At 41.5% G+C, this 12,181-nt stretch overlaps 1 protein-coding gene across 2 annotated transcripts in view; it reads right to left on the bottom strand.

Moving 5' to 3' along the window:
• Nucleotides 1-12,181, bottom strand: part of ENOX1 (ecto-NOX disulfide-thiol exchanger 1) — a 478,008-nt gene that overhangs the window by 88,326 nt on the left and 377,501 nt on the right. For both annotated transcript variants that reach the window (XM_087967587.1, XM_087967588.1), the window contains exon 10: nucleotides 8,800-8,906. In XM_087967587.1, coding sequence (XP_087823713.1) covers nucleotides 8,800-8,906 — 107 coding nt within the window. The remainder of the gene's footprint in view (nucleotides 1-8,799; nucleotides 8,907-12,181) is intronic.

Below are 12,181 nucleotides of genomic sequence, written 5' to 3' on the forward strand. Positions count from 1 at the left end.
TCCATTATCCTTCGGGGCTGTTTGCAGCCTTTAATCACAACGGAAGTTGCTGAAGCTGATGGATGGAAGTTTTACAAAGGAGGCCTTGGAAACTCAAGAAGAGCTCTCCCATTTATTAGGGCCATAAATCCAAGTTGCATTCTGCTCCCAAGATATTAAGAAGGGCTTGGTGCAGGCAACAGGTCCCTTCGTCTCAGACAGAAGCACCTACTAGAATGTAACACAGGTAGTCCTCGATTTACAACCACAATGGAACCCAATGTCAATTCATAAAATATTTTCTACACACATTTTATAACTGCAACAGAAAAAAGGGGGAGAGTTTCAAAGAGCAGGCAGCAGTGTGGAATCGAAAGTACATTCCATTCATATTTTCTTCAGAGACTGATTAGATGACTGAAGCTTCTGCCATGCAACAATCTAATTGGAGAGCATGATTGATGACTCTTGGCTATGGACGTGTTTCATTGAATGATACACCCAGAGGGGTGGGGGGGAAAGCAGGATCAAGGGTGACAGTGAATTACATATCTCAGAGTCGGTTACGCCCAGGCTAATGCCGGACGTAGAATGGTCACTTTTAATAAATCCTTTTTAGTTTTGGGAGTGTGGCTCGAGACTCTTGATTTAATTGGAGTAACTGCCGGAATCCTGACAACCAACCTATTTGCTGCTGAGACATTGGTTGAATTTTGCCCCATTTTATGACATTTCTTGCCGCAGTCGTTAAATGAATCGCTGCAGTTAGTAACCTGGTTGTTAAGTGAATCTGGCTTTCCCGTTGACTGGTCTGAAGGTTGCAAAAGAGGATCACGCTACAATTGTCATAAATGGGAGTCCAACTGCTGATCACGTGACCATGGAGATATTGCAATGGTTGCAACATAGGAAAAATGTTCATAATTCGCTTTGTGCAACGCCGTTGTAAGTTTCAACGGTCACTAAATGAACTGTTGTAAGTCAAGGACTACCTGTACACATCTGTGTCCCTCACAATTCCAATTTCATTGCAAGGGTGGACATCTGTCTGAGAGCCTTGGGATCTAAGGAGTGAAGAGAAGGCCAGAGCATTGTGTGAGTGGAAGGAGAGTTATCTCAAAAGGAAGAAGGGAACATGTGTAGAAGGCACCAAGAAGTACCTAGCTGACTTCTGCAATTTGGAAACATTGCCTTGAGCAGGCGGGGCTTCCAAATTTATCCACTTTAAGACTTGTGGACTTCAATTCCTCATAATTCCATGGCTGGTTGAAGAATTATGGAATTATGGTAGTTGAAGTTCACTTAAAGTGACCAAGTTTGGAGACCCTTGGCCTTGAGCGAAAGAGTGACTTCTACTTACTTGGAAGATTCACCAACCCTATGTTTTCATTTTGAGACAAAATGGAAGATTGTCAAAGAGGGGGAAAAGTTCACTGCTTCTCGGGATGCAATGAATTTTGCCCCAGATGTGTTTGGGGTGAATTTTCGAGTGTCAATTGTTGCTTCTGTTGTTGTTGTTGGAACATCTATGATAGGACAAATGCCAACTTTGGCTGGAAGGTGTTTTTCCCTTCTATGAAACTGACTCTTTTTGAAAAAACAAAAACAAAATGCATTGTGACCATCGCTTTTCCATCTCTTGACATTAAAAATATTGTCGCCTGTGCTCTCCCTGACTATGTAATTGCACAGTCATTCCAGGAAGTCCCAAAGGTGAATTTTTTTCCAGGAGGCAACTAGACTTTCTGGTTTTTCCTTGAAGATGTTTCGCTTCTCACCCAAGAAGCTTCTTCAGCTCTGACTGGATGGTGGGGAATGGAAGGATTTGTGTTCCTTGCAGACAGCTGGTCATTTGCATCCATATTGAGAGTCATTGAGGGCACTGGTGACAGAGTATATTCATTAACTGGCAGAGACACGGTTAACAAAGTCAGCAAGTGAGTAAGCATGGCAACAGACCGGCCCATGGGAGCTGTCAGCCTGGGTATGGTTTGGCTGTGTGTGTTTTGCTGAGAATTAAAAACTAAAATTGTTGTTAGCTTGCTAAAACTGATATCTGCTCTGAGCTGCTGCTGCTTGCGTTTTTGCTTATGTTACGTTGAAAGAATCTACAAATGGTATTGTAAACTTTACTCATGTTAATATGTTTATAAAGAAGTTAATGATCCTGCTGAATCAGTCATCTGTGTGTTTTCTGGACTTGGTTTTCTGCTGCAAACTCTAACAACTTGGAGGTTTATCTGTGTCTTCAGGGACATCTGAGAAGTGCAAATGGGTGTGTGGAGCCTTCTTGGAACTGTGTTGTAGAGTTGTGCTTTCCACAGGATGTTTTCTGTCTCCCTTCACTGTTGAAGACAGATGCAGGCTCTTGGGGTTGAGTCTGTCTTGTTTGCATCTCAAACTGAAATGCAAATGGTTCCTGTAATCTGCCATTTTTCATGATCAGCTGTCTGCAAGGAGCACAAATCCTTCCCTTCCCTTCCCCATTCTCCAGTCAGAGCTGAAGAAGCTTCTTGGATGAGAAGCAAAATGTCTTCAAAAGAAAAACCAAGAAAGTCCAGTTACCTCCTATAAAAAGCATCTTTGGGACAACCATGACCCGGAGGACCGAGAATCTCTACAGACTTTTAGCGATGTATTTTGGGATGAACATCCTTTGAATGGTGTGGGAGTACGAACAGATCTCCCCAAAACAGCAGACTACAGGAACCATTTTGCGTCTCCGTTTGAGATGGAGACAACACAGACTCATCCCCAACAGCTGGCGCCTGTCTTCAACAGCGAAAGGACACAGAAAACATCCTGCAGAAAGCACAACTCCACAACACGGTCTTTTCAAGAAGGCCCCACGCCCTCATTTGCACTGCTCAGGTGACCCCTGAGGACACAAAGAAACCTCCAAGGGGCCTCAATGACTCTCTAAAAGAATGCAAATGACCAGCTGTCTGCAAGGAGTATAAATCATCTTCCACCCTTCAGTCAGAACTGAAGAAGCTTCTTGCATGAGAAGTGAAACCTCTTCAAAGGAAAAAACCTGAAAGTCCAGTTGCCTCTTGGGGAGGGGGGAAAGCATCTTGGGGACAACCATGACCTGGAAGACGGAGAATCTCCACAGACTTTCCAGGAGGTATGTTTCTTGTGTGTTTTCAAAAGTCGCCCTCTCCCTAAAAAAGCCAAGGTAGTTTCCTCTGGATTTCTTATTAACACCTGCTCTGCAAATCAATAAAGCAACCCAATTTAGCCTGCTACACAAATCTCTGACAACTTTCTAAGCATGCAAATCAAGCGACTTTGCATTCAGGCCGCAGCATTTTGGAAGCCACAGTTCAGCATTTGACCCAACACCTTCCTGGGTTTTTTTTTTTGCCTGCAATGCCACCCTTATCTATTTTTTCATTTTTATCTATTTTTATTGATTTCGTTCCCGCCTTAATTATTCTTACAAGTAACTCAAGGCAGCGAACATAGTCAGCATAGTTTCTTCCTCCTATTTTCCCCACGTCAACCCTGTGAGGTGAGTTGGGTTGAGGGAGAGAATGATTGGTCCCAAGTCACCCAGCTGGCTTTCATGCCTATGGCGGGACTAGAACTCACAGTCTCCTGGTGATTGGCCCAAAGTCATCCAGCTTGTTTTTATGCCTAAGGCGGGATTAGAACTCACAGTCTCCTGGTGATTGGTCCAAGTCATCCAGCTGGTTTTTATGCCTAAGGCGGGACTAGAATTCACTGTCTCCCGGTGATTGGCCCAAAGTCATCCAGCTGATTTTCATGCCTAAGGCGGCACTAGAACTCACAGTCTCCTGGTGATTGGTCCAAGTCATCCAGCTGATTTTCATGCCTAAGGCGGGACTAGAACTCATTGTCTCCTGGTGATTGGCCCAAAGTCATCCAGCTGGTTTTCATGCCTAAGGCGGGATTAGAACTCACAGTCTCCTGGTGATTGGTCCAAGTCATCCATCTGGTTTTTATGCCTAAGGCGGGACTAGAATTCACCGTCTCCTGGTGATTGGCCCAAAGTCACCCAGCTGATTTTCATGCCTAAGGCGGGACTAGAAGTCACGGTCTCCCAGTGATTGGCCCAAAGTCATCCATCTGGTTTTTATGCCTAAGGCGGGACTAGAATTCACCGTCTCCTGGTGATTGGCCCAAAGTCATCCAGCTGATTTTCATGCCTAAGGCGGGACTAGAACTCACAGTCTCCTGGTGATTGGTCCAAGTCATCCAGCTGGTTTTTATGCCTAAGGCGGGACTAGAACTCATTATCTCCCAGTGATTGGCTCAAAGTCACCCAGCTGCCTCTCGTGCCTGAGGTGGGACTGGAATTCTCCACCTCCCAGTTTCTAGCCTGGTACCTTAACCATTAGACCAAACTGGCTCTAGTTGATAGTGGTTTGGGAAGGGTAGACATGTGCCTTCTTTTGGGGCAGAACATTTTTTTTCTTACAGCTTTATTATTTTTTTTAAAAAAGACAAAAGCAAAGAGACAGGGGAATAACCATTATTAAAAATTCAAGGATGGTTTGCAGAAAAGAAAAATAGAGATGCCTTGGATGCATCGTGGCATATTAAATATTTAAATGTTAAGAAATTAATTCCCATCCCGAATTCTTTCAACGTAGTGTGTGTGTAGCGTGTCTGTTTGTGTGCGTGTGTGTCAGATAAATTTCATTGTTAATAGATATATATTCAATATTAGAAAAATAGCAGCCTGATTAATAAAAAAAATCCTTTGCCTTTTTTTATTGGCATTCAGGTGTATTCATTTATGAATCACCCCAGAAAACATCGTACATCATCTACATCGTTAAGAGGCAGTGATAATAAAAGGTTATTTATTTTTAATTCGTGCAGATATCACATCCAATGGTTTCCTTATTCAATCCATTATTTATTTATTCAGGGCGTTCCAAAGGTTCCCCTTAAGGATTTGGACTACAGCACAATTTTATCTTGGAAGCCTGCAACACCATTGTTATAAGCAAGAGGCACAATAATTTAGTAAGCAACTCTTACCTCCTCACAGCATTTTTGTTGTTAGGCAAGGAAAGAATAAAAGGACTGCCGTGTTAACAATGCACCGACAGGGCACTCAGTAAATGGATGCATTACTTGGTACTTTTATTTTTTTATTTTTTTTTTACACACACATACACACACACACACACACACACACTCAAAATGAAGGGCTGGGACAAGGAAACGATTCTTATTTACTTTACAACAAAAACTAAGGTGTGACCCATGCCAGGTTATTGTGACACACAGGGGCCAACAAAGCAGATGCATCTCCCCCCCTCTCATCTGTCTGTCTGTCTGTCTCCATCCATCCATCCATCCATCCATCCATTATCTATTTATCCACACACACACTATTATTCGTCTCTCTCTAATATGTCTTTCTCTAACATTTATCTATTCATCTATCTACCAATCAACTCTCCCTCCCTTTCTCTTTCTCTCTCTCTTTCTCATCTGTCTGTCTCTTTCTCTCTTTCTACACACACACACATTCTGCCTCTATTTGTCTGTCTTTAATGTCTTTCTCTCTCTCTATCCCTAACCCTATCCACCCATTTACCCATCTCTCTACCCATCTCCCCATCCATCCATCCATCTATCTATCCATCCATCCATCACCTATCTACCTACCTACCTACCTACCTACCTACCTACTTACCTATCCCTAACCCTATCCACCCATTTACTCATCTCACTATCCATCCATCCACCCATCCATCCATCCATTTATCTATATCATCATCTCTCTTTCTCTCTTGTTAATAAAGGGTATCAAATTGGGTCCTTCTGGTACCAGGGAAGGACACCAGAGGGACAATGGCCATCATTTTTGCCCTCAATTGAAAAAACCACGAGCATGCATCTTGGGGTACATCCCATGCCAACCTTTTATCCATGGGAAGGGTGTAGCCATTCCATCCATTTACAAAGTGCCCTGATCCCAAGAACCATCATTCACACATGATATTAAGCCTGATGCATAGATCACAACACAACCCACAGTTCACAACTAAGCCACAGCCAGAATGAAGGAAATCATCTACATGCAGAGCACATGAATTCAGGAAAATGAATCAAGCCACGTTTCATATGGTCAATAAATTAAACATGTAGGGAATTCTCTCTCTCTCTCTCTCTCTCTCTCTCTCTCTCTCTCTCTCTCTCTCTCTCTCTCTCTCTCTCTCAAAAGGGATGTAGTAAAAACTATTCTTCTTCCTTGATTTCTCATCATGCACATGCATTGAACAAAACCCAGATGTTCAGGCTCAATTTGATTTTTCCCTTCTTTCATCCTTCCACTCCCTAAATCTCCCTGCTTCTGTTTCTCTTCCATTGCTAAGCGTAACCAAGTATTTTAAACTCAGGATTTATCTCCTATGTGGTCCTGGTACTATACCTTTTCATAAGAAAGCCAACAGGTATGGCTAAATACAGCAGGTAGAGATTTTGCTCTGAGGAGAGCAAGTTAGCAACTAGAACAAACCAGGTGGTATGAGTCTGAATCCCCTCCTTTGGTCTGATACCTTATATCCTGTCACCGGTATCTCCAGATTGGGCATCAAAATGGACAAGGTAGGGGATGAGCACTGAATTGCAAACTCTGTTGCATTTTGTAGCAGCTTCACCAAGAAGTTCAAAAGAGGTCTCGTCCACCATAGAGCTTCATCTACCATCCTGAAGATGGTATTCTTTCCTTGCAGGTGCCCCACAGGTGCTTTTTTTCAGGAGGCAACTGGACTTCCTTATTTTTTTCTTTCCTTGAAGATGTTTAGCTTCTAATCCAAGAAGCTTCTTCAGCTCTGACTGGATGGTGGGGAATGGAAGGATTTATATTCCTTGCAGACAGCTGGTCATTTGCAGCCTTTTAGAGGCTCGTTGAGACAACCTGGAGGTTTATCTATGTCCTCAGGGTCACCTGTGGAATGAATGCCCTTCGAATGCTGGGAAGTATGAATGGATTTCCAGAAAAACTGCAGACTACAGGAACCATTTGCACCACTCAGGTGATCCTGAGGACACAGAGAAACATCCAGGTGGCCTCAACGGCTGTCTCCAAAGATGCAAATGACCAGCTGTCTGCAAGGAGTATCAATCTTTCCATTCCCCACTATCCAGTCAGAACTGAAGGAGCTTCTTGAGATGAGAAGCAAAATGTCTTCAAGGAAAGAAGAAACAAGGAAATCCAGTTGCTTCCTGAAAAAAAAGCACTTTTGGGACAAACATGACTTGGATGACTGAGAAATGCTACAGACTTCCTTGCAGATGCTTTTGACTTCGATCATTCTGTACTGTTCAACTCTCTGGCTTCTTATGTAGACTTCAACTTGAAAAAAAGACAGCATGTAGACATGGCCACTGCTTGAATTTCACCTTCCTTGGACAGCCCAAGTTGGCTCATTACCCCATGAAATCTACATTTTTAATGTCTTTCAAAAGACATATTTTTTTTTATTTTTAATGTCTTTCTTTCAAAAGGCAAATGGACTTTCTTGTTTTGCTTGAAAACGTTTTGCTTCTCATCAAGAAACTTGCTAGCTATACACATTGGGATGGACACCCTTTGAATGGTGCGGAAGTATGAATAGAAAAATTGTAGACTACAGGATTCAGTTGGCCCCAGGGACACAGATAAACCTCCAAGTGGCCTCAACAGCTCTCAGAAAGAGTACTAACAACCAGATGACTGCCAGGAATATAAATCCTTCCATCCTCTACCATTCAATCAGAACTGAAGAAGCTTCTTGGATGAGAAGTGAAACATCTTCCAGAAAAACAAGAAAGTCCAGTTGCCTTTTAAGGGAAAGCACCATTAGTACATTTTTAATATTCTTTTTTTTATAAGTAAGGCCAGGAAACTGTCATAATTTACTGAGGACTTCCTTTCCCACTTCTGTAAGCCTGTAGGTGAACTTGAGTTCTTATTAGTATTAGAAAGTAGTTTTCTTATACTGTCTGAGTCAGTGGTGGGATTTAATTTTTTTTTACTACCGGTTCTGTGGGCATGGCTCAATGGGTGTGGCAGGGGAAAGATACTGTAAAATCTCCAGTCAGAGGTGGGATTTGCCGGTTCTCCGAACTACTCAAAATTTCTGCTACCAGTTCTCTGAACTGGTCAGAACCTGCTGAATACCACCTCTGGTCTGGGTTCAAGAAAATCTTTGCAGCTCCTAAATTTTGCTATCACTGCATCCATTAAAGAAAAAAAAAACTTACCCTTGATAGGACTCAAAAGATTAAAAACATCAAATTCTGACTGCAGTGCCCTATTTTATAAAGTTTGGATTGCGGGCAATGAAAAAAAATCCCTTTTATTTTGTCCAAAGTCAAATTGGAAAAATTACCTTGTCTTTTCTAAGCTAATACTAATTAAATAAGAAATCTGGATTTACAATATCCCCTTAACGATTATTTTTTGATGAATAATTATGATGAAGAATAGTGTTCCAAAACAAAATCTGCTTTGCCCAATAGTTTTGCCAGCTTTCGGACACTATTGTGATGAATTAATTTCATTTTGGAATTCATTAACGCAAAGGACTACAACATAAATGTTAAGGCAACTCTGCTAATTCTCTCTTTTAGTAGAAGGGATATTATGTCTCAGAGTTTCAGCTGCATAAACTATTGGAGAGACTCTGGAAAGTGTCCTTAATTACTTTTACGCACGACAATGGAGGCAATTCCAAGACTGCCGAACAAAGCACAATCCACCACAGGCCCCTTTGCCTTTTCCTCCCCACCGCCCCTTGGTCCAAGGCTGTGAAATGATGGATAAAAACAGAAAAAGGAAAGTTCACCCACCTCGGAGTGCTTGCGCCAAATATCTATGTTCTTCCGTTGAGCTTTGGAGAAATGGTCCCAAGCTTTTTGTCGGGCGGAGGCGTTGAAAACGGCCACAATCTGCTCAACTTCGGTGAACAAGGAAGTCAAACAAGACAAGCAATTTATGTTGTGATCACTAAAGGAAAGTCAAGCTAAGACACGGGGAGTTCTACGGATGGAGTCACTGCTGGAATGACCTCATCCGCGACTTCCGATCGCGTGTCTTTTCTGTACTTACATTTTAGAACTGTTGGAGGGTTCTTCCTTCCAGTCTCTCCTCCCAACTTTAGTCTACACCGGTGGCACCCTGGTTACCGACAGTTTTGCATGCCATTAATCGCTTCTCTAGTTGTTAACAGTCCCTGACTGGTATGCGTGGGATGCTAAGTTAGGGGTGAAGCTATGGGAAACTCCATTTTTAGCTTCCAAAACTGTAATTCTAGAACTGTAATTCTAGAACAGACTTTGATCGGCATACATTAAAGTGAAGTTTCATGGTGTACGGCTCTCAAAAGAGCGTGCCTCCAATATACACTGCATAAACGTGCCAAAATTAATAAATACAAAATTATGCACATACCCACATATAATATATGACACACAGAAACAACAGTCTAGTTCTAATGTATACATGTCCATGGTGAGAAAAGCTAACCTTGTGAGTTTACCGAAGGGATGGCCTAGGGAACAAAGCGGTTACAGAATCTGGTAATCCTGCTAGAAATACTTCAAAACCTCTTTCCAGAAGGGAGCAACAGAAATAGACCACGAATGGGGTGTGTGGGGTCTCTCACAATGTTTTGAGCTCTAAGCAAATAGTGCTTACAAGCAGCATCCTGAATAACAGGAAGTGAGATAATCCTATCATGTTCTCCACTGTCCTCAACCACTCTCTGTAGGGACTTTCTATCCGAGGCGCTGCTGCCACCAAACCAAACAGGGATGCGGTTTGTTAAAACACTCTCCATCGTGCCTCTGTAAAATGTGGCCAGGGCAGAAGGAGAAAAGATGCGCTCTCCTGATCTGTCACAGGAAATGCAGATGCTGGTTTGCACGCTTCATTAAGGATGACGTGTGTTCAGATTGTTAGTTATCTGCACACCCAGATACTTAATACTGTTCACCATCTCTACAACTGCATCCTTGATACTGAGTGGAGTCTGACTATGTCGGCTGTTTCTTTTACCTAAGAACATGCCCCAGTGGACTCAGTGGGACTTATTTTTTTAGTAGACATGTATAAGATTGCACTCTTATTGAAAGTGTGAAGGAAATTCCCAGGTTGGAACTTGAGTTAATCTGAAGAAGGGGGCACCATTCATTTACCTGTCCCTTTAAATGAAGACCTCTCTCTTTATCTACCTTGTGGGCAAATGTCTTCCACAAAACATTTTAAGTCTGCTTATTCCCTCGCATTTGCAAACTGAGGATCTACAGCACTAAAGTGAACTTATGATTTTTACAGACCCACCGAAATTTAAATATGTATATTGCTAATTTACATAAGAAACATGGGAGATATTAGAAGCCCGAAAGATATCTACATTTCAAATCGTATTATTTTCTTTAGTTCTTTATTCTAATCTCTCTCTCTCTCTCTCTCTCTCTCTCTCTCTCTCTCTCTCTCTCTCTCTCTCTCTCTCTCTTAGACATTACATTTTCAACTCAAAAGGTAACATTTGAGGCCGCCAAGCAATTGCAAATACAATGTCACTCAGGCCTTATAAGTAACTAAAATAAAAATATTGCAAATCAAATTCTGGAGTTCCACAGTTGACAGATTCACTATAGCAGCAAACTGACAGTTAATTCAGAAAACATATGTATTTCATTTGGGCAAAGGGATTCTCATATCTGCAAATCTAAGAGAAACTTCTCTGGAAAGTGAATTCTCCAATAAGACTCTGGTTTGTGTTATAGCTGCAGAAGTAATTTCTTTTAAATCTTCCCCATTGTTTTTAATTATGATCTGATAAGCCTTTATGATAAGCTCTGTCTCGGTGCTGATTTAAGAAGGTTATTCTGGATTTAACTGAATCTCTTTTGCTTGGACTACGGATTGTGCAACTTGAATTTTACAAACTGAATTTTGCAAACTGTTCTACAAATTTGACAAACTTGAACTATGGATTGTGCAATTTGAATTTTACAAACTGTTATATTCTGAGCATGGGCGCAAGGAACGGAGACGAGTCAGAGAACTAGTGAACTTCAACTCTTTATTAAGGATTAGGAACAGAGCAAAAACCCTGGGCAGCAGCAGCTCTTTTATAGAGCTTGCTGCTGACCCGTTAACCAATGAATTGTGTTCAAACGTTTAAATTGTGCCCAATGAGAGATGTTCAACTAATAGCCAATCAGGCTGCTCCGTAAGGACCAATCCCTGCTCGCTATCCATGGGCCAATCAAAGGTGCAGGATTACGAGCCTGCTTTCTCATGAGGTTGACAAGTTTTTATTAAATCGTTTTTATTAGTTCATAACACAAACTGACTGTGCGATGCCCAAATCTGGTTCTTGATACTGACCACAGATTTCTGATTTCCCAAAGTTTAATTTTCCCCGCCTTTGGAACTGCTGCATAGAACTACTTGTGTAACTCTAAAATTAACCCTTGGCTGAAGTGTAAAGCCTGTTTAGATTTAAAATGGGCTCCCTTCAGCCATGGTTCTAAAATCTCATCTTTTTTTCTGCTGACTTCACTCTCCTGCCTTATTGTATCGAAAAAGCAGATGCCCTTTCTAAGGAATTAAAATTGACAATTCTGTATTGTAGGAAATTCCACCAGGATCAGACCTATAAAACAAGTCTGGATGACAATTTCTCCTTTTATAAGGATGGAATTGGTTCTACTCAGCATTAAAGGTATATCTGCAACAAAGATATACCATCTGTGTTCCTTTAACACTGAGTTAAAGCTGATGGTTGCAGGGTTTCCTACCTTCAAAATGCCACCATCTTGTTCCCAAGAACAGGGTTTCTGGATAATTTTTCTATAACTTTAATGTTTTGGAAGCATCCCTGGAAATAACTGATTGTTAAATAGCTTTCAACCAAAATATGGAACAATGGCTTTGAATCTAGTGCACCCAGGGTCTGTGTAAAATGTAATGTAATAGTTTTATTTTTAACTTAGCTTTTAATTTAATATATGAAACCTGCATGCCACCCTGCTGTCAGCCATCAAGCAAAGAAATCACAGTAAAATCCATTTTTAACATGAAGGTAAAAAGTATGATGAAGCAAGATATTTCACTTCCTGCTCCTCTTCCTCCCGTTTACATGAAGAGACCAACCAGAAAAGCATTAGAAGATGGCGGGTGGGCAGGGGATAGACACTTTAAGGATAAGAGCAAAATCAA

The sequence above is a fragment of the Notechis scutatus genome, chromosome 5 (genome assembly GCF_049901735.1).
Source record: "Notechis scutatus isolate UNSWTSFEM ecotype Mainland chromosome 5, rNotScu1.2, whole genome shotgun sequence".
Taxonomy (NCBI): Eukaryota; Metazoa; Chordata; class Lepidosauria; order Squamata; family Elapidae; genus Notechis; species Notechis scutatus.